Source organism: Carassius carassius, chromosome 3 (genome assembly GCF_963082965.1).
Source record: "Carassius carassius chromosome 3, fCarCar2.1, whole genome shotgun sequence".
NCBI classification, from domain to species: Eukaryota; Metazoa; Chordata; class Actinopteri; order Cypriniformes; family Cyprinidae; genus Carassius; species Carassius carassius.
In genome coordinates this window covers 42,737,983-42,760,990 of record NC_081757.1, presented here as the reverse complement: position 1 = coordinate 42,760,990, position 23,008 = coordinate 42,737,983, and the positions used below count along the sequence as shown (strand labels likewise).

At 35.0% G+C, this 23,008-nt stretch overlaps 2 protein-coding genes across 4 annotated transcripts; one reads left to right on the top strand and one right to left on the bottom strand.

Annotated features, from left to right (window-relative positions):
* Positions 1 to 149: 149 nt before the first annotated feature.
* On the bottom strand, positions 150 to 4,269 carry LOC132113209 (group 3 secretory phospholipase A2-like). The gene is made up of 4 exons (XM_059521029.1): positions 3,750 to 4,269; positions 2,452 to 2,584; positions 1,720 to 1,854; positions 150 to 761 (listed from the first exon to the last, which is right to left on the bottom strand). The coding sequence occupies exons 1-4, from the start codon at positions 4,267 to 4,269 to the stop codon at positions 164 to 166; spliced, it is 1,386 nt and encodes a 461-aa protein (XP_059377012.1). The 3' UTR covers positions 150 to 163.
* A 1,917-nt stretch (positions 4,270 to 6,186) lies between these two features.
* Positions 6,187 to 22,215, top strand: LOC132127439 (rabphilin-3A-like). Of its 3 annotated transcripts, none has more exons than XM_059539330.1 (16): positions 6,187 to 6,350; positions 9,578 to 9,743; positions 9,906 to 10,035; positions 11,167 to 11,250; positions 11,332 to 11,476; positions 12,506 to 12,691; positions 13,484 to 13,612; positions 14,406 to 14,485; positions 14,871 to 14,945; positions 15,699 to 15,808; positions 16,951 to 17,077; positions 17,169 to 17,225; positions 18,575 to 18,729; positions 19,739 to 19,820; positions 20,228 to 20,324; positions 21,345 to 22,215. In XM_059539330.1, the coding sequence occupies exons 1-16, from the start codon at positions 6,329 to 6,331 to the stop codon at positions 21,473 to 21,475; spliced, it is 1,776 nt and encodes a 591-aa protein (XP_059395313.1). In that variant the 5' UTR covers positions 6,187 to 6,328; the 3' UTR covers positions 21,476 to 22,215. The 3 variants fall into 3 exon arrangements, with proteins under 3 accessions (XP_059395313.1, XP_059395306.1, XP_059395297.1); XM_059539323.1 differs by having other exon boundaries at positions 6,188 to 6,350; positions 12,500 to 12,691; positions 13,487 to 13,612; XM_059539314.1 differs by having other exon boundaries at positions 6,188 to 6,350; positions 12,500 to 12,691.
* Positions 22,216 to 23,008: the final 793 nt, after the last annotated feature.

Below are 23,008 nucleotides of genomic sequence, written 5' to 3'. Positions count from 1 at the left end.
CATTGCTTAGTATCATTTTTAAAATTGTGTTAATTAGCACCTGTTTAAACAACAAAAGTCACTCAATTCTGTGCACATAAAAGAGCAAAGAAAATAATTGTGACTTTGTGGCTTTATGCATGTTTTTTTATTATTATTATGCTTTAAAGAATTGTCTCTTCACTCATTGTTTTGGGGGTTTCATTTGTTTTTCCTTCTGGGTCTTTTTCTTTTTACCTCTTTTTCTCCTATTTTGAAGTGTCCTTGCTCCTGACTTAGTTTCGGACATTTGTTTGGGCCAAGTGGCCATAGTCTTTTTCATTGAGAGTAGTTTCTTTTTAGATGAGGTTGAGGGGGAGTGAGTGACACTTGCTTTTGGAGTCCTGTTGGAGCTTTGGAGAACAGTTTCCATTTTGAACTTCTGAGTAATCATTTTCTTCTCTTTGGATGCCTTCTTTTGGTAAACAAGTGACTCCTTTCTTCCTTTTTGATGTCCATTTGTTTGCACTTTCTTCCTTTTTACAGTTTGGCTCACCAACTTTTGACTTAACTGAAATGTTTCCCCTTTTGCATAGTCCACAGAAGCACAGGTATTTTGGCCCATTGTCAGTTTAATTTGTTTCGATTTAGAGATTCTTTGTTTGCCGCTGTGTGACCGTTTGATTGGCACTTCATTGCATGAAAGGTCAATGGTGGCGCTGTTCTCATTAGACAGACTGGTAGAATTATACGGTGTTGAATCTTTCAATACTGCCACAGGAGCAATCTCAACCATTGTGCACCTGCAGAGAAAGATTGAAGAACTCGTTACAGCACGAATGTGACCCTAAAAACTATTTATCTGTTCAGGATCTTTTTCTTTTTCCTTTTACAAAGTACTACTGCTGTCTAAATAGAAATGTATAACCTCCGCTGAGGTACAAAATGAAAATAAAATACGAGATAACAAAAAAAATAAAATAAAAAACTGATGAATTTATACACAAAGTACGAATAATATGCAAATAACATTAAAACATCTTTTTAATATGTTTTCCCTCTATATTTCTACTTTTGTATATAGTGCATTATTTCATTTTCTGTTTTCTGATTTTTATTATATTAGGGTTATATATAAAATATATTTATAAATATTTCTCTAAATTGTGTCCAGATTCTTCATTTTCTCTATGTCTCATAAAATGTTTCAAAAGCCTAATTTTTAATAAATCAATTCTTTCTCAGATCAGTGTAAGTTCATAATTGCTTGGGAAATGTAACCTCTAGTTATTTGACAGTGACTTTCTTTGCAGGACTCAACACGACTTGCTTGAGGTGAGCTATTGCCTGGACTTGTTCAATTTTGTGCACCGCAGCTTGAGACTTGACTCAAGGATTTATTTGCTTATAACCTGTAGGTAACTTACTCCCAGCTCTGGCACAATGTTATAGAGAAACCAGCAGCTGTACAAATCAACACCATGATTATAAAAGAATGTCCAAACAAATATGAGTGAATCTCTTGGCCAATGAAGATAAACCGTTCATACAGACACTGGAAGATTGAACACTTTTATATATGAGTGAGGGATCAATGAAATCTAAGGTGAATGCAGATGATTCTATGGAAAAATGATGTCAATGTAGACTTCACATAATTACAAATGATGTAAATTCTGTAATTATTTACAATTATGATGCAAGTGGAAAAAACCATGAAGCATAATTTCTGGAATGCATGATTTCATTTCTTGCACTCACAATCCCAACCAGTTGTACTGTGTGCATTGCCTCCTGTGGATCAGCTCAAAGCAGCGGAGCTTCAGGACGTTGAAGAAACTGTAGCCCACCATGTTGGAGATGGTGTCATTTCCATTCAGAAGGCATTGCTTAAATCTAACAGAGACGAGACAGGAAGATACAAGACAGAAATAAACATGATTTGCATCATAGTGTCAAAATCTGTCCCTTCTGTGTCTCAATGTCAGCTAAACATTCCCCTGAACACAATGTATTTGCATCCATGCATTCAAAACTTCAAATCTATAACCACAACTAAAACACATGCATGGTTGCAAGTAACAAAAAAGACAAGAATTTGTTAATTTAACTTTTTTTTTTTTAAGTTGCAAACAATATTTTGATGAGTTCTGTTTACATATTAACATTGATTATTACCGTAGCTTAATATTGTGTGTAATTGAAACTGAAATTTCTGAAGTTGTAATAATAATGTATTGAAATTGTCTTGATAACTTTGGCAGGGAATTTCTAATTGGAAAATTAGTACATAAATGTTTTATACATAAATGTCATGCTTTCCCACTGAAAAGTTGGCAAAGATAAATTCTTTAGCTCGCACGCAGTAGGCTATAAGGTTTTACAGATAAAATGCACGGAATGAATAAACAGAGAGGATGAGTTATGAGCCTAAAGAGTCTCCCCTGAGGAGCTGAAATGCCTCTCATCTGTGGAATGCGAGGCAGTGCTCACCTGTGGTCACAGTCACAGTGCGAGAGTGTGAACAGAGTTGGGTTAAACACACTGAAGTTGACAGAGAACGAGCGGATGATGTGCTCACAGTGATCGTGTTCTCGACAGCATCTGTCTGCATGCACAAACATACCTGCATGAGACAACAACATCTAAATAATTAAATGCAATAATAACAAATATTAATTCATTATCCGGCTGTATAAAACAGAACAAAAAATCAATAGAACCTCCACAGACAATTGGAATGGTTTCCACTGTAATTCTGCTACAAATCCATCGAATTTAATGATGAACTGCCTTTAACTAAAGTGTTTTGTCCTTTTGCATTATTGACACACTATTTTCATATTTAGTAAACAAAATCTATATTGTTAAAAGCACTATGTACATAAAGGGGACTTGACTACAAATACCATTACAAACATTTCAAACCATAAACTTTTATCCATTAAAACCATTAAAAATGGTTTCCTGTAGTGTGTTTCGGAACATATTCCATTGGGATTTATAGACCAAGCCACCAATAGAAGGTGACCACAAGGTCCATTACAGTTTCTATTAAAACCAATACAGGTCTCATTAAAACCAGCAAAACCATTACAAATTTTGCGATGGTTTCTATTGTTAGTGATTTTTTTTTCAAAAGGGTACTGTGATATTATACAGTCATCTTGAATAAACAAATTGTTTATGAAATTTCAAGCGCTAACTCACAGCGGTATGTTGCACATAAACTGCCGTTCTTGACAGTCATGTACTTTTTTGACACATTCTGTAATCATATTGATTTACCTACTGTAATTTTCAGGTTACGTTGCTGGACCTCCCGCGTGTTTTCATGAGCGCCATACATTCACAGATTTACAGTCCCCCATGCACACCCACTTTGGCACAAAAATTGCATTTTGATTTATCGTTCTCAGGAAAACCGTAGCGAATAACGGCAATAAAACCGGATGTTGCTACGAAGCTTGCAATTTCATTTCTGTCTTCTCGTTTTCCTTGATTTTTATTGTCACGCCGATAACTTTAATATCGGTAAAAACTTTCCAATAGGGATATATATGCATTGTCTTTACTGGCCATTCTTACAAATGCATCATTTGAATGCCATCAAAGATTTTGATAACAAATTACTGATGGATGTTTGCCATTAATTTCGTAGCTACCGGCATGAACAACAAAAATGGTTCACTATATTTGTTTATAGCTTACATATATACAAAAATATGAAAAAGAATAGCCTACGCCAAATGAGCTGACCAATGGCAGCTCGCCGATGGATGCACACCTACCCAGCTGTTCATAGTCATTGGCGCTCGTGCCGCGTCCACACCAAAGTGTTCCTGGCAAAACCCACGCGCGTTTATGGCGACTTTTTGCTCTTGAATCCATCTGCTGGCCTGGATTTATGCGTTCTTTGTGCAAAGTGAAATTGATATGCATGTTCATATCACACAGATTGGCATCCTCCAGCATCGCGCTTAAGTTGAAGTGCATTGGTTTCTCATCGTCCCGCGCGCGCTCTTGACGGCAGAGTGACCGATAACGCGTAACCAGTGTCCCGTCGCTACTCCTGAAACAACCTTCGAGACGTTTCTCTGAAGTCCACTTGCTCCAGTAAAAGAGAGGAGATGCTGAAGTGTCCGATGAGTGGATGAGAAAGCTCACCTGAGAACTCCCCTGTTCTGAACTGATGAGGATGCAAAATGGTGCAGGTTTCTGAACTGTGACCGCATTGCAACAGCATACCACTACTAAAAGACTAACAGCAAGAAGACTTCCGATCCGTGTATCTTGGAGATGCAGTGGCATTGCTGCGGAGATGTGTATTTGGAAGCTCTATTCCAAACGAGTAAACTAGGTGTTCTGGTTTAATTGACGCTGATGCTCGACGCGAATGAACCGCATCAGTTGGTTTCAGTCCATGCACGAGAAGGGATTTGCTCTGTGCATGATCTGTCAAATGAAAATGAACGACTAGCCTGTTTTACCGGTTCTTTACAGTCTGCTCACAGATGTCGAGTGAAATTTGTGTTGGCTACATGTTAAAACTTGTAGCTGATGTGGAGCTGAAACGTCAGGAGTCACATGACTCGAAATCACCCGGACTCCCTGTTCCGAGGGTCTGCAGTCCAATGAAACTAAACACCACAATTTAAGTTTATGTTAACGCACCGTTTCACTTCTTCATTACAGCAAATTTCTAAATAACTTGGCTGTTAGCAGTGTTGGGCTACTGTTATTAATTGCCAGTTATTAATTTTCAACAGTGTAATTAGATTACTGTATTAATTGCTCCCTTAAAAGTAATGCATTACTTACTATTTACTTTCTATAAACGTCAACAATACAATGAAACTGAAAGCTTTATATATATATATATATATATATATATATATATATATATATATATATATATATATATATATATATATATATATATATATATATATATATACAAATATATATAGAATTGTTTTAGCCTGTACAGTATTTAATGCAATTATATCAGATCTTTAATTAAATTACAGGAAAATTATCCCTTGCTTTACTAATATTACTTTACCTTTTCAAGGGAAATTTAATTAAATTGCAGTAAATAATTATTTATTAATGCATTACACCCAACACTGTTACACTGCGATGCTGCACATGACTTTAGTCCAGGCTTAGTCCATTTGTGCTCAAGATTATGAGTTTCTTTCTTGAGAGCTTGCACCAATGAATGGGTATTACTGTTGTGCCATGTCACAGTCCAGACCTTTAAATTAAATGTGAGAACATTAGAGTCTGTTATGAAGGAGAACAATCTGAGTAGAGGTTGTTGAGATGTTTCCTAAAACTTTAGATGAATGTGTTCATGTTATAGAATATTCTTCTCAAAAGCAGGAGACTCCATTTGATGTTCATGTAATTCAATTTCTGTCAAGGAGAAACATTAGAGATCTTGGCTGGATTGTGCATGCACTTTTTTACTGGTGTAAACACACTGTTGTAATGAACTGAACAGAATGATAAATTAATTGTATGGTGTTAATGTTCTTCACTGCAGAAAGCATATCAACAGCTCATGTCATCAGAAGCATCCATGCTAAGGACTCAAGAACAGCTTTTTCCCACTGGCCTTCAGGCTTGTCGAACGCTCTGCTTGAAGAGCCTCTCCATCACTGTGCAAGGAGTGACTCATTCTTAGCAGACTTGCCAGAATTTTTCCACTCTTGTCTATTTTAATGTACATATTGATTGTCAGTTTTATGACTGTGCACACTGACACTTTTAATCCATTTTATCCTTTTTTAACACTGAAAACCAACTGTGGTTCTACTTTTACATCAGGAAAAAAATGTAAATATTCATTACCTGGGTAAAACTGACACAGTGTGAAGTACTGTAAATGGTGACATTATTGTGCACTGAAGCTTCTATTATGTTATAAAATAAAAAACCCTTTTGACTGTTTCTGTTGTCCAGGACTTTACATCATTAATACATTATGACGCTTAACTAATAACAATTTACTGATTACTTAATCTATGAAACATAAATTGGTCATTAGTTACTGATGCATTAATCATTAATAAACGGTTTAGTTCTTTATGAGTTATTATACATTAACTGGTGATCATCTGTGCATTAGTTAAGCATGAATTAATGCATATTAGTGCACCCGTATTGTAAAGTGTTACCAGTTTCACAGTGTACTGGGGTTTCCACAGCAAGGTAACACGGGCGTGGAATAAGTAAAGAGGGCTACAAGCAAAGCTCAGAGAAGGAAGATGAGGAAAAGCGCGCGTGCACTCAATGCTCTCCTCGCGTGCGCAGTCGCTGACCTCACTCCCATAGTCCGCATTGTTTGCAGTCGCCTTCCTTCATGAGTGGGCGCTTGTTATCAGGTAAGAATATGCGAAATAACATTTTCCTCACTTAGGCTTGTTTCAAACATGTTTATTAACACAATGCATGCAAAAAGCGTGGAGAACGCACATTTGCCATTTCTTTAATACAGAAACCCTGCATGAAAAAAGAAAGAATGGTCTTTTGATTTTACATCGGATGAGGTGCTAGTCAATCGCTAAATGCATTCTGCCTGATACACAGGCTATATGAAATGAGATCCACATGATGGCTGAACAATGGTTACGGTTAAAAATATGGATCTATGTGAGCTTCTATCGACAGTGACATTCGTGTGTGCTGTAGGGCTGTCTTTTAGAAGATAAGCGGAAGGTGTGTCATCTCAATGCGGGTTTTGCTTCTGCTTTACACTGAAAGAGGCAAGGTGCGTTCCTCTAATGGTAATAAAGACGAGATCGCGAGCGCTTCGGCTCTTATTGCGCAGCAAGGCAGCGATCAAGATTGCGTTGTGCATTTTAGAGTTATTAATACTAGTCTACAACAGTGGGAGTGTGTGGCCAGGCACTTGCTTCAGGGGTATCCAAACTAGTGTTTTCTGTAGAGATTACCGCAGATATATGACCTAGTTCCTCTCATCACTCATTTAGTCATTCTGCTTGTTTGCGGTGGAGTTTTGAATGGGTGTCTCTGTATCGATTCAGTTTTATCATGCAGAATGATATTTGATGTATTTCCTAGCAGAAGGAAACTGACGAAGGCGTGGATTCTTGCAGTCAAATGACTGTATTTGTGCTGCTGAGGTTTGATGGCATATCCGTCATGACTGCTGTTTAAACATTTCAGAACCAATAATCAAGAAATGTTATTATGCGTCACTGTATGTGGAAAGATACTGAGAGAAGGGTATGTGTCGCTATAGATTTGTATTTATTGACTGATTCATTGGTTGCATATATAGAGTATGGGATTTTTACTGTACTGTGTAATGTAATGGTTCTGTCTTGATTTATTATATAGATTTTGGACCTCTCAACTTGGGTCTTAATGCTTAGTCCATAAAACTGACTAAAATATGGGCTATTGGATATCAGGCCAATATAAATGCATTTACTAGGAAAATTAAAAATGTAATACCCCTAAAAGGTTTTCTTTAAATATATTTGCAGGAATGTATGAACATTAGAAGAACTCTTAGATAAATATTAGATATATAAAATATTTTTTTTTCAGTTTAAATTGGATCTCTAGCCATCCAGATATTATGCTGTACATACAGTAATGTTGCTATGGAGGAAGTGACTTTATTAAGCCCACACATTTTCCATGTGTCCGTCATAGCTGAATAGCTCTATGAAATAATAAATCAAAGAAAATTTTTTCCACCCATTATTGATTATTGATTAAAGCTTTAGTATTTGGCATTTTTTTCAGCATCCGTTTGGGTTCAAATGTGACTGGTCACTATTATTTTAATGTAGGTACTGGCTACTTTTCAGCTTTTAGCAGTTTAGAGGTGACAAATAGATTGTGTAAAGCACATGCATGTAGAATTAGAGCAATTGCATGGAATTGTGCATCACTTACACATACATAACTGTATATGAACCTTTATTTAGTGTAACAAAAATCAATTTAAACAGAAACTGTAACAGACCTATGCACAAAAGTGAATAGACATTAAAATATCAGTGAAAGTCAAGGACAGCGATGTGGATAAAATAAAATATTACTTATACAATTAAATTTAACACCTTAAAAATGAGCAATGGCTGTATGCACATATCTTGATAGGCTAATTTAGTTAGAGTGCATAATTGGCTCATATTGTGATTTTTGAGTGTGTGTGTGCCTTTATGGCAGTGTTTGAATTTGCTGCTTCCAATTCAATTTTTAGATCTTAGATGAGCCCAGATAAGTCTTCTGCATTAATAAGTGCTGTTTCTGCCAGCCAAATGTGTTTTCAACACAGTAAGCCTCTCAAAGAGTTCCTGCATTTCTGACAGACATGAGAGTCTGTGGATAATTTTACAGTGATAGAAACTCAACATGCACCATTGTACAGTGACATGAATAACCTATGTTAAAAAGTATGGTTACTGTTTATTGTTTCACTGTTTGCTAAGGGTTTTTTATGTTGTTGTTGTATTTGTCCTCACCCTTATTTATTTATTACTTATCATACGGTGTATTTTTGTATATATTCATATATTAACTGTTACAGTGTCAAATATGTCTTGTGTAGACCTTGAGTAGATTCAGCAAATTTTGTAAAAATAAAAATAACAACATCTCATTGTAAAAGATGCCACACCCACTATGAAGAGTTTGACTCGGCGTGATGAAGATGAATAACAGTTCAACATGATTTTGATCATTTTCGATAATGACAATATATATATGCACTGGCTTTGTTGTTCCGATCTGGCAAACAACCTAGGAGTAGTTTGAAAAAGTAGATTTCACAATGAATTCAAAACTTCTTGCTATAAAGCATCAGAAAACATAAGATATGGTTATGACCTGATGTCAGTCCAATCCAAAACAAGTCAAGAGTAATGGTAAGCAAGAGCAGTCCACCTAATTATTATAGAAGAGAAAGAAGTGTGTGAATAAATACAAAACATGAATAAAAATGTCTAAATAAATATGTCTGGGAACAAATAAATAAAATAATGAAATATAAAAAAATAAACATTGTATCAATATATAAATATTAAATATAAATAAAGGGGCAAAAATAAAACAAAAATAAATTCAGAACTAAATTGAATGAAAACTTAATTGTAAAATTTGTTTTATCAAGACACATGTTCCTTTTTTTTTATTAATTAAGTGTTTTTCTGCACGTTTGGGCCTCAATATAACACTAAATTAATGATTTTATTGATAGTAACTGATATTGATGAAGCAAAGTTTTTTGGGGTGAGTAGGTCTATCATGTTACATAAATTAGCCTACTTGTGAATTACTTTTCATACAGATTTAAGTTACAACCCTGAATGCATTAGTCTTCATTGTAGTGTCCTCTGTTGGTGGTTTGGAATGGCTCCATCACACAAATTATAAACCAATCTAGGCAGTGATGAAAGAATACATACATTTCATAATCTTTTATTTGATTTTAAGTATTTTTATTGAATTTGTTTTAATACACACAAGACAACAGCAACCATCATATACCCTTTACTTTGTTTTTAAAATGTTAAGCATGCTACAAAAAATATATATTTTTTTGTTTATATATTATATACATTTTGCGTCACAGGTTCCAGTGATTTCACGAAGACAGACGCGATGATGGGCACGAAAGGTGTCCATGTGCAGTCTGGACCGTGTCTCGGTGCAGAGCTGACTGATGAGGAGAAGGAGATCATCAACAGCGTCATTGTGCGGGCCGAAAAAATGGAGGCAATGGAGCAAGAGAGGATTGGGTAGGAGAGAGATTATAGATGTTTATTGATTGTCCTCGCCAACTTGTACAGCAAGGACATGCGGATTATTTTGCTTATATATATCAAAGTGCCAATAAAAGAGTAAGGCACTGTATATGTTAACGTAATGACCAATATGCATCCTCTGTTTTATTACGATAGACGTCTGGTGAATCGTCTGGACAACATGAAAAAAGCAGTTTGTGGGGATGGAGTGTCACGCTGCCTTTTATGTGGAGAGCAGCTGGGTGCAGGAGGGGACAGATCAGTGGTTTGTGAGGACTGTAAAAAGGTGAGAAAATAATTCAAATAATATAATCTTAATCAAACCTCATGTTTAGAGCATTTGAATTCTTATGGGATTGTATGCATTTGGTGCATGCAATAAAATCTAAAATAAATAAAACAAGAAAAGGGATTCTAATGGAATTTGATTCTGGAACACAAAAGGCACAATATCTAAAACTTTCCTAATAAAATATCCAAAAACTACTTACACAGTGTGATATATTTCATACAGTTGTGTACTTACATTATCTCAAAAATTCCCAAGGATTTGTAATTCCAGAGGCTTGAGAAAGCCTAGCCTGGAATTATTAGCATGATTAGCATGTAACTAGCATGTTGCTATCATTTTACTAACATGATTAGCGAGTTACTAGCATGTCACTAGTATGTTTCTAACACGATTAACATGCTATTAGCATGTTGCTAGCATGATTAACATGATTAGCCTGTTATCAACATGTTGCTAGCATGATCAGCATGTTACTAGCATGATTAGCAAGTAACTAGCATGTTGCTAGCATAATTAGCATGCTACTAGCATGATAAGTAAGTAACTAGCATGTTGCTAACATGATTGGCAAGTAACTAGCATGTTGCTAGCATAATAAGCATGATACTAGCATGTTGCTAGCATGATTAACAAGTAACTAGCATGTTTTGCTGGCATGATTAGCAAATAACTAGCATGTTGCTAGCATTACTAGCAAGTGGCTAGCATGTTGCTAGCATGATTAGCAAGTTAATATCATGTCACTTTCATGTTTCTAGCCTGATTAACATGTTGCTATCACGTTGCTAGCATGATTAGCAAGTTACTAGCATGACACTAGCTTATTTCTAAGCATGATTAGCATGTTATTAGCATGTTGCTAGCATTATTAGCATGTTGCTAGCATTATTAGCATGTTGTTAGCATGATTAGCATGTTACAAGCATGTTGCTAGCATGATTGGCAAGTGACTAGCATGTGGCTAGCATTTTGTTACGTGTTTTTTCAGTATTGCGCATTATAACCAATCACACACGAGTCGTTGAGCGAATGAAAAAACGCATATATTGTGCATGGAAGTGTCACAGCTGTTTAGTTCATGCCGCTCACTATTAATATGTTTTACTGTCCTGTTATTCCCCTCAGAACATGTGCACCAAGTGTGGAGTGCAGGCGACTGCTCGGCCGCGGTCTGTGTGGCTCTGCAAGATCTGCAGTGAGCAGAGAGAGGTGGGGAATAACAAGCATCTCAAGGAAGTCATTTGGAGTCTGACTGTCTGTAAATGTCCATTGCCTGTTTTCCCATTAAAGGTATGGAAGCGATCTGGAGCCTGGTTCTTCAAAGGTCTCCCTAAGCAGTTCTTGCCCTCACCGATGCCCATTTCCAGAGATCCCAGTCCTCAGAAGAGCCCTGCAGCTCCTCCAGTGGCTGTGCAGACTCAAGCACCGGTCGCAGGTGAGCCAGACAAACTGGGATTTGAGCTCTTCCATCATCTACTGGTTACTGCCACATATTACAACCCCAGAGAAATTAAAGGAATAGGTCAGCCAAAATTTAAATATGCTGAAAATTTACTCACCCTCAGGCCATCCAATATGTAGATGAGTTCGTTTCTTTATCAGATTTTGGTGAGAAATGTAGCATTGCATCACTTGCACTTCAGTGGATGTGAATGGGTGCCGTCAGAATGAGAGTCCAAACAGCTGATAAAAACATCACAAGAAATCCACAGCACTCCATTCCATCAGTTTGTAAGAAACAAATGCATATTTAAGACAACTTGAACTTTAAACCGTTGCTTCCAGGTAAAATACAAGTCCATAATGCATAATAACGCTTTCTCCAGTGAAAAAGTCCATCCTCTGCTGTCCTCTCACATCAAAATCCACACACACATTTGTTTTGACTTGTAAATGGTGCTTGATCTGTGCAGATTTCAAACCAGACCACTTTATCACTGAAGGAAGTAATATTATGAATGAATAACTCTTAGACAGAAGTTAAAATAATAATATAAAAAGCTACATTTCCATTTTTGGTTGAGCTTTTCATCTGCTTGTCTCAATAAATTGGGAAATTAATGCCACCAAAATCATCATTATTATTAGCACAATTGCAAATGTGGCATTGATTTTATACAACAGATGTTAGTCATCATATTAGAGTGATTTCTGAAGTTCATGTGACACTGAAGACTGCAGTAATTATGCTGAAAATACAGCTCTGATCACAGCAATAAATAACAATTTACAATATATTCACATAGAAAACAGCTATTTTAAATTGTACTAATATTCTCTTCTGCTCACCATGGCTGCATTTGTTTGATGAAAAAAATAAAGTAAACCAATAATATTGTGAAATATTATTGCAATTTAAAATAACTGTTTTCTATGTGAATGTATAGTAAAATATAATTTATTTCTGTGATCAAAGCTGAATTTGTATACGTATGGATGTGTATGTTTGTTATATAAGCTCCAGAGCCGACAGTGGATCCACCGATTGCCCAAAAACCACCTGTGGCTCCGAAACCGGCTCACCTTCACACTCACAGTGACTCAGAGAAGGATGGAGATGCAGGAAGCTCCCAGAATGCCCCAGTGCTGATGAAGAAGACGGTGAACGTCCACGCGGCCAGACCAGTTGCATCAGGCACATTCCAGCCGGGTAACAACACACACACACACACACACACACACACACACACACACACACACACACACACACACACACACACACACACACACACACACACACACACACACACACACACACACACAGACAACAGACAATATTTATTATGTCTTTATGGTATTCCATAAAAATATGCTTCAAGCATGCATGCATTTTGTTTACTACGAGTGCACACAATACCATTTAGGAGTATTGATTACGGTTTTTCGATTCAGAATATCACAAACATATTTCAAAAGCAAACACCTTTGCCATAAAATTACCATTTTTTTCAGCTGCTTACACACAGAATCTTTACTTATCACACAGTTTCTGAAAGTTGACGCTTAAACGGCAAAAGCACACACCAAATCTGCAAAACCATAAACTAATTCTCAGACCGTGACTCAATTTTTTATTTCATTAAATACTTTTTGCAAAACACAACACACAATTCTCTACAGTATGTAACACAAGGAAATCGAAAAACTTTACACACAAATCGAAGAATATCACAAAAATATCTCAAAAGCAAACACCTTTGCCATAACATTAATTCCTGTTAGGTTTTTGTGTGCTACATATAGAATTGTGTTTTGCAAAAAGTAATTTTATGATGTTTGCTTTTGAGATGCGTTTGTGATATTCTGATATCAGTGCTTAATTTTGCAGGAGACGTGAGGCATTTTGCATTTTGTGTGTGCAATTCCTGGATTTGTGTGTAAAGTTTTGAATAAAAGAGGCAAAGTTTAGAAGATGTAAGCAGAAAGTGAGTTTTGTCCCTAGCAGCTGCTCAGGAGGCAGAGAGAGGAGCGTCTCAGTCTCGTGTGCAGGAGAGAGAGAGAGAGGAGATGAAGCCCGCTTCGCCAGCAGATGACGACGACCAGGCCAACAGCTATGACTCCGATGAAGCCAGTAAGTGAAGCCAGCTCCTCAGGGACTGTATATCAGCATCAACATAATCACTGTGAGACTTGCGGTCAGTTTTCTCATTGTTGGTGGAAAGAAGAGAGCATTCTGTTATAGAAAGCTGTAAACTACAATAGTCAGTGCTATAATTCACCTGTAGCTTTATTCAATCTTCACATTAATTACTAAGAGTTTAGAGTCACAGAATGTGTTGAACTAAGATCTAACTTTAATTTTTTGTTGTTGTTGTCGTCGTTGCTCGCATAAAATGTTGAGCAAAAGAAAAAGTAACATCACTTTTTACACTTTTTTCTTTATGTTTTCATTTAGGCATTCATTTATTTTTATAGGTACTTATGTATGTATTTTTGCTTTGTCTAATTCTTTTTTATATTTAATTATTGTTTTTAGGTTATATACAATATATATATATATATATATATATATAGATAGATAGATAGATAGATAGATAGATAGATAGATAGATAGATAGATAGATAGATAGATAGATAGATAGATTTGACAAAACATCTTGTTTTAACACCATTAGATGTCGCTGTTGTATAAAATTTTAAATACTCTATTGTGTGTGTGTGTGTGTGTGTGTGTGTGTGTGTGTGTGTGTGTGTGTGAAAGTGAGAGAATGTTTCAGTTAAATGAAGTACAACAGAGAGCAGCAACATAATTATTATTTATAGCACACACTGAAATGTGGAGCAGTGAGATTAGATTCCGCTTCTCTTGCTTTCAATCTTAATGAAATGCTTGTGTCTAATGCAATATATTTCTTTTGTTTCAGCAACTCTGGGATCACTAGAGTTCAGTTTACTGTATGACCAAGGGAACAACAGCCTCCACTGCAGCATTATTAGAGCCAAGGTAGCTTCAGTGTTTTCATATATTCATATTAGAGGTCTCGCACACAGACAAACATTCATATACTGTCTTTGTGGGCTAATTATGTTGTAATATTACTGAGATATGTATTTATTATGATGCAACGAAACTTAATTTTTGATTAGTAATATAGTTATAGTATTAGTAATCAAATAGTTGTATCTCGGTCAAATATTGTCCTCCAAACAAACCAGACATCAGTGGAACGATTATTTATTCAGATTTCAGATGATGTATAAAACCCAACTTTGGGAAGTTGACTCTTATGACTGGTTCTGTGGTCCAGGGTCACGTATGTGTAATATTGCACTGTGCTTGATTTCTATGTTGTGACAGAATTTGAAGTTATTGTAATATTTTCTGGTAGGGATTGAAACCGATGGATTCGAACGGTCTGGCAGATCCTTATGTCAAGCTTCATCTGTTACCGGGTGCAAGCAAGGTGAGATCATGAGCTGTTTAGTGCACTGATGTACCTCCACTATTAATAGATCTGAATAATGTCTGTAATGTTTACTGTAGCAATAATTTAACACTTTTGTAAAGGACCCTTTCGACAGACACAATGATTATGTGAAAAAAGTAAATACATTGCTCCATCAATCCAAACTCTCAGAAAAGAAAGCCATGTCCCCTGTATCTCTTTCATCACAAAAGCATATTCACAAAATTGATAATGATTATTTGCAATATTGTATATACTTTTATTTATATTGTTATTGTATTCTGAAATTTAATCTGCATAAAAAAATCTGTATGGTTGCATTTCTTTGCAAATTACATATTTAGAACAAGACATATGGACGATCAAGATCCACAAACCTGTAATGCATTACCCATCAGCAATTATACTTGGACAATTAATTGTAAACTTTACAGTGGCATGGATTTTGCATTTTGTATTGAATTGCCTGATATAAACTCACAGTTGTGTGTTACAAAGTCAGAATGGGGAGCTATAAACTTATTATACAAGAAAACATCAGAATTATGAGATGACTTTCCCCCCTAATTGCAATTAAATATCTCACAATTCTGAGAAAAGAAGTCATGGGATATAAACACAAGTGTGAGAGTGTGAGATAAGAGTATTTTTTTATTCCATGTTAGAAACAGACTTCTATAGTTTAAAAAAGCTTATTTTAGTCTGCTCAAGTAATGACGGTTAAACAAAGCATCTTTGCTGTCAATGCAGTCAAATAAATTACGCACCAAGACGCTACGCAACACTCGCAACCCTTGCTGGAATGAGACGCTGGTGTACCACGGGCTGACAGACGAGGACATGCAGCGCAAGACCCTCAGGTTTCACATGTTTCTTCTCTTACGCTAGAAACTGATTTAACATATCTCTGACCACGCTAGCTCATTTTAATTTTGGTATTACAACATCTGTGATAATGTAGTGAATCGAATGATTTGGTTCAGTGTGGGGGGAAACATTGAGTTATATAGTTATCTTCTCAAAAGGGGACAATGAAGAGAAACGTCCTGTAGACTGGTAGTGCTCTGGGAGTGTTTTATTACAGATAAAATAAGTACATTCAGTCTGAAGTTGAATTCTTTCCAATACTGGATGCTTGAGATGGACCGAATCGAAGGCTTTATATTGACCATCATCAGAGAATCCTTTCCACAGCTGAAATAAAACAACTTCATATGGATGAAGCTGATAATAAAACATTAGTGAAACATTATGCATATGTTTCTGAGTTAACATGGGCAGTTTAGTATTATTTAGATAACATCATTTGTAAATATTTTGATTTATCAGGGGTTTTTCTTCTTCAAATATTCAGTTTTTATTTTAAGCTTAGTTTTTGTAATGTGGTTTTGTCTTTTTTTATCTAGATTTCTTTTTTTATTATTATTTTGGTTTTAGTTTTAGTCATTATACACTTAAACTTGTGTTATTTCAGTTACCAAGGCAACACATCTAATTTTGTCTTATATTATTATATTATAATGTGACTCTGGAGTCAGAGTCTTAAGTCTCTGGGGTATATTTGTAGCAATAGCCAAAAATGCATTGTATGGGTAAAAAAATTATAGATTTTCCTTTATGCCAAAAATCATTAGGATATTAAGAGAAGATCATGTTCCATGAAGATATTTTGTAGATTTCCTACAGTAAATATATAAAGAATTATTTTTGATTAGTAATATGCATTGCTAAGAACATCATTCAGACAAATATTGTCCTCCTAACAAACCAGACATCAATGGAGAGATGATTTATTCAGTTTACAGATGATGTATACATCTCACTTTCATAAAATTGACCCTTATGACTGGTTTTGTGCTCCTGGCTCACATATTTTATTTGAGCATTATTTCACTTCCAATTAATAGAAGAAAGCATTCGAGTGATACTGTATGTTCTAAATAGTGTACATTTAGTGTTCATGGATTCATATTCAACCTTTTGAGGGATTTCATTTGTGCAGAATATCTGTCTGTGATGAAGACAAGTTTGGTCACAATGAGTTCATCGGAGAAACCAGAGTTGCGCTGAAAAAACTCAAGATCAATCAAAAGAAGAACTTTAACGTGTGTCTCGAGAGGGTTGTGCCGGTCAGTGTTGTCTACACACAATATATACGTACAAAATATATACATCTTTCAAATATGTAAGGGAAAACATTGCCTCTCTCTTTCCCTTTAGACAAAAAGATCATCGACTGCAGGCGGTGCTCGAGGAATCACCCTCTATGAGGATGAGGTGAATGCTTAAGATCATATTTAAAAGAGTATACTAAAATATTAACATCACCTAACAGTATATTTGCATTAAGATTAAGATTAAGGTCGCATTTGGCTTTACAGATTAGGCACCTGTCTGCCATGGATGCATTGTGATTTACATTATTCTATGTTCTGTGTAACTATACAGACTAATTATATACCCTTGTGAAAAAGACGTACACTGAAGTACTTAAGTACTTTTTAAAAGAATGCCAACTACAGAAATAATATGCTTAAGTTTGAACCGAATGTAATGTTTTTTGCAATTAATGTATTGTAGTTTCAATTTATATTAAATGCACCTAGCTTAACTTTAGTGTGTGTTTTTAAGCCACTTAAGTACATTTTATATGAAATTTCATAATTACTTCTATTGTCACTGAAATATGGTTGAAGTACTTCTGAATGTACATTTATTTAAATATATTTGTTTTTGTATTTAAATAAATGTATTTTATTTAGTACATTTACATTTATTAACTTTAAATGTCATATCGAAAAATGCACTACAGTTAAGATTAAAAGTCCTTTACATGTGCTTAAGTATGTTAGTCAGCAATAAGTGTACTTCTTTTAGCAAGACAAAAGATAATTAAAACATTGAAAATGTACTTTAAAACCTTTAATTTGACATTATTACAAAGTGCACTTTTTAAAAGTGTAGAAAAAAAAGTTTTCAGATTTAAAGCGCACATTCAACACATTTGTGACTCTGGAGCACAAAACCGGTTTTAAGTCTCTGGGGTATATTTGTAGCAATACCCAAAAATACATTGTATGGGTCAAAATTATAAAATTTTCTTTTATGCCAAAAATCATTAGGATATTAAGTCTATGTTCCGTGAAGATATTTTGTAAATTTCCTACCGTAAATATATTAAAACTCAGTAATATGCATTGCTAAGAATTCATTTGGACAACTTTAAAAATGATTTTCTCAATATTTAAATTTTTTCACACCCCTCAGATTCCAGATTTTTGTATCTCAGCTAAATATTTCCGTTATCAATGGAAAGTTTATTAATTCATTTTTCAGATGATGAATAAATCTCAGTTTCGTGCTCCAGGGTCACAATTAAGTGCAGTTCTTCTTCACAAGGGTATCATTAACAGAGGTTTACAGATTACACCTTTTCACACTAGAGCTTTTTCATGCACTGATTCCATTATTTTGTGCATCCTGTGCATTTTGGACATCAGCTGCAAATACTAATAGCAAAATAATTAACAACCATTTGCTATTTATAGAATAAGGTGCTTCTACAATAAGTAAGTGTGCAACACTCATTATCGTCCACACACCTCATTGTTTGTGAATGTGTTTAGACTCGGAAGGACGGCTCTGAGCTGGAAGAGAGAGGACGGATCCTGATATCCCTCATGTACAACACTCAGCTGGGTCGCCTCATTGTAGGCGTTATACGCTGTGTTCACTTAGCAGCAATGGACGCGAATGGGTATTCTGATCCTTTTGTCAAAATGTGAGTTTCTCTCTGTCAAACTCAACATTTATATACATTGCATTTACTATAGGTTTAGGAAACACTCATATAATTGAAAAAAAAAATAGCTAAAAAAAACCTAAAAAACTAAAACAACTAAAATGTGCTGAAAAATGCCTCATCCTCAAGCCATCAAAGATTAGGATGAGTTTGTTTCTTCATTATATTTGGAGAAATGTATCATTGCATCAGTGTCTCATCAGTGGATGCTCTGCAGTGAATGGGTGCCGTCAGAATGAGAGTCCAAACAGCTGATAAAAACATCACAATAATCCACAAACAATCCACTCCAGTCCATCAGTTTTGGAGAAGCAAAAATAATAATAATAATAATAAAATCCTTAGCATTAAAGCAGTTTTAACTTCAAGAATGACTAAAATACGAAAAAATGTAAACATACTTGCAAACATGTTGGATGGCCTGAGGGCGAACACATTTTCTGCAAATAGAAAGTTTTTTATAAACAAAAAGTCAACACAAGTTATTAGAAAAAAAAATAGTGCTGTCAAATGATTAATCACAATTAATCGCATCCAATGATTAATCGCATCCAAAATAAAAGTTTTTGTCTACATAATACAGGTGCTGGTCAAATATCAGTGTATACTGTGTATATTTATTATCTATATATAAATACACACACATGCATGTTTATATTTAAGAAAATGTTTATATTTGTATATAAAATTTATTTTTATATAATATAAATTATATACAAATAAATAAATACATGCAAATATTTTCACAATATGTAATGTATGAGTGAGTATTTATATATACATAATAAATATACACAGTACACACACACATATATTAAATAAAAGAAACGTTTATTTTGGATGCGATTAATCGCGATTAATCGTTTGACTGTGCAAATTTGTTTTTAAATATTATATAATTCTTAATGAATCTGTAATAGGATTGTTTATTTCTGTACTTTTGTAAAAGTGCTTGAAAACTATGGTATATTTCTATGAATGGATATAGATGCCTGAAACCTGATATGGGGAAGAAAGCAAAGAACAAAACGCAGACCAAGAAGAAAACACTCAACCCTGAGTTTAATGAGGTATGCTTTCCACCTGTAACCATGACACATACAAATGATGACACATGTAAAAATATCACTGATCGTAAAAAATATTGAGACAAATACAAATACAGTAGCTTGACTGCCCAACAAGAGAGTTGTCTGAGATGACGATGTGTTCTTGGTTTCAGAAGAATCAATACTCAAAAACCATGAACAGCAATGCAGCAGATAGTCAATAATATTAATACTAGCAAAAAGTCATCAAAAACGAGAATGTATTTTGACAAGAAAATACGTATAAACAGTGTCAAATTTCACCACTTCCAAAATATTTGAATCTACTGACAGCAAATATATTAATGTCTAATAATCTGGTCCAACATTGCAGCAGTGTGAAGCTTTGTTTATTGTTTATTATGATGTTTCTCTGTCTTGTCATGCAGGAATTCAGCTATGAAATTAAGCATGCAGAGCTGGCCAAAAAGACTCTTGACATCTCAGTATGGGACTATGACATTGGCAAAAGCAATGACTATATAGGTATTTACTTTTATTGCAGCAACATTATCATTACATAATTTCATCACTGACTTTCATTTCATATTCAGAATGCAATTGAATGTCATATTTGTAAATGTTTTAGTAAATTGTGACCCTGGACCATAAAGCCAGCATTCAAATAAATACGCTTTCCACTGATGTATGGTTTGTTAGGATCGGACAATATTCATTTGAGATACAACTATTTGAAAATCTGGAATCTGAGGGTGCAATATATATATCCTAATGATTTTCGACATTAAAGAAAAATGGATAATTTTGACCCATACAATGTATTTTTGAGCCTGTCCTCCAACCAAAAACGACCATATAGGTCATTTGTGCAAGCATTTATTACAACCTATATTTACGTTTTAAAGTTAAGCGTCCTCTAGCGGGTGTAAAAATAATGACAGTATCGCGTTGCGTCTGTCGTCATGAAATGACGTATAACGTCATTACCAATCAAAACGCACGTTTATTTAAATGCAATGTGTGGGCGTTTTACACCGATCTCACAGTATTTCCTACATATTTTACTAGGTGGCTTATTCGTTCGAATGGCCACACCTAACCCCACCCCTAAACCTAACCCTCACAGAAATCATGCTAATTTATGATTTATTGAGCATATACATTTTCGTGCACGTCCGTTCCCTGGGATCGAACCCATGATAGCATGATTACATATCAAGGTATAACACAATAATCTACCAACTGAGCTACACGAAACGAACAAACCAGAGGGCAAATAAAAGAGTACAAAACATTCATATGAAAACGACCTTTTGCCCGATAGGAGCACAATTGTAGTATACGCTCTGATGGGTCGTATTTCAGGGATTTGGACAAACGACCTATACAAGCGTATTGGTTGGAAGACAGGTTGGTATTTTTGGCTATTGCTACAAATAAACCCAAGAGACTTAAGACTGCTGTTGTGCTTCAGGATCACAATTATTAAACCTGTATTGTTATTACACACTGAATGTGTTAACACAGCTAATATTTCTCAATCAGGAGGCTGTCAGCTGGGTATCACTGCCAAAGGTGAGCGTCTGAAGCACTGGTACGAATGCCTCAAGAACAAAGACAAGAAGATCGAGCGCTGGCATACTCTGGTCAACGAGAATCACGTCTCCAGTGATTAGGCTCTTAAAGCGTTCTGCATGACTTTAAATTCTACTCTGCCCATTTTACAACTCCATTCCCCTCCACTAACTGCATATCTTGAGCTATACCGATCGTGCTCTTGTCTGGCTGACACATGATATGCTTTCAAGAAACAAAACGTGATGTCTGGAGCTCTTCTGTTCACTGTGACCCACACAAAAGATTATAGGTTAGCACTGAAGTGTTAAAGAACTGCACAAATACCTTCACTAATCCGGCCACAGTAGCATTGTGATTTTAATTCTAGTTTGAGAACAACTGTAGAAACTCCAAATAATTATCTTGTTGTGGGAATGCGTTAGTGTAATATCAAGTCTCTTAGCAATCTCTCTTAATATAAAGCACTAGGAAAGTATTTCTCCTTAAAAAAAAACTAAAAGACAAAAGAGGCCGATACAGAATGTATAAGCCCTATTTAAACCAGTCTCAGAATGTTTACAGGCCATATAGAATGTCAGGTCAAATTACTTAATTCTATTTAGCGACTTGTTTAAATACCTTCAACATCAAATTTACGCGAGGCAATGTTATTTTCGTTTCACTGATATGCTGTAGTTTTTTTTTTTTTGTTAGATTTTATTTTTATATTTTGAAAAACTGTCATTTTTTGATTTCACTTTCATTTAAGTTCAAGTTTTAACAATTTGGCTTTTAGTTTTTGCCATTTTTTAAAAGTCTATATATATTTTTTATACATTTTTTGTGTATTAGTTAAAAAAAAATTCATAGTGTTTAACTACTAGAAATTGAAACAAACAAAATAAAAATCTCAAATAACAGATTTAAGTTTTTTTGTTTTTTTTTTGTTTAAAGGTTTTAATTTTAGTTACATGAGGTCAAAAGAAGTAGCTAGTTGTTTCAGACAAATAGGCAAGCAACATGTAGAGATGTTTACACAGCACAGATACGACTAAACCTAAAGAATGTCCAAACTAGAACATTATCTGTTTGCCAATGATACATTTAGACTTCGCTTCGAATCTAATGAATGTGATTTTGTAACACATTGCTTGTTACGTCTGGTTTACAACTACATTATTACTGTATGTAAGCACACTCTTCAAACATGCATCCTATTTATGGTCTATAATGTGCTGAAAATACAATTGCCTTGTGTGAAGAAAACCATTAATCCATGGATAAATGAAATAGGAAAGACTAAAAATAGTCCACTGCATCATGTGGCTGTGACACAAGCCAAGAAAAAAGTACTGCAGTCACATGTGAACACTGAAAGGAAAGCACAGTTACAATGGAATGACCTCCACATTTCTATTCTTTGCTGATATTATAACCAGCTCTTATGCATGAGAGTGTCTTAGATCATAGTGAATACCGTTCATTTGCTTTGTATAATTTAATCCTAGTAGATGAAATTACTGTTTACCAACACACACTTGGCGACGACACTTCCGGGTTTCTCAGGAACCCCAAAACAGGGGTGCTTTACATTATATTACTTACACCTGAGCTGGAAAAGACTGAAGAGTGACTTGTGCGCGGTTGAGACG

Excerpts from the sequence above, each read along its gene's own strand:
- LOC132127439 (XM_059539314.1), top strand. The coding sequence starts at position 6,329 with ATGAGTGGGCGCTTGTTATCAG. Across the intron at positions 11,251-11,331 it reads TCTGCAGTGAGCAGAGAGAG|GTATGGAAGCGATCTGGAGC; the intron begins GTGGGGAATAAC and ends TTCCCATTAAAG. Across the intron at positions 17,078-17,168 it reads GTCTCGAGAGGGTTGTGCCG|ACAAAAAGATCATCGACTGC; the intron begins GTCAGTGTTGTC and ends CTTTCCCTTTAG.
- LOC132113209 (XM_059521029.1), bottom strand. The coding sequence starts at position 4,269 with ATGCCACTGCATCTCCAAGATACACGGATCGGAAGTCTTCTTGCTGTT. Across the intron at positions 2,585-3,749 it reads CAATGACTATGAACAGCTGG|GTATGTTTGTGCATGCAGAC; the intron begins GTAGGTGTGCAT and ends TGTCTCATGCAG. Across the intron at positions 762-1,719 it reads CAGTACAACTGGTTGGGATT|GTGCACAATGGTTGAGATTG; the intron begins GTGAGTGCAAGA and ends CTTTCTCTGCAG.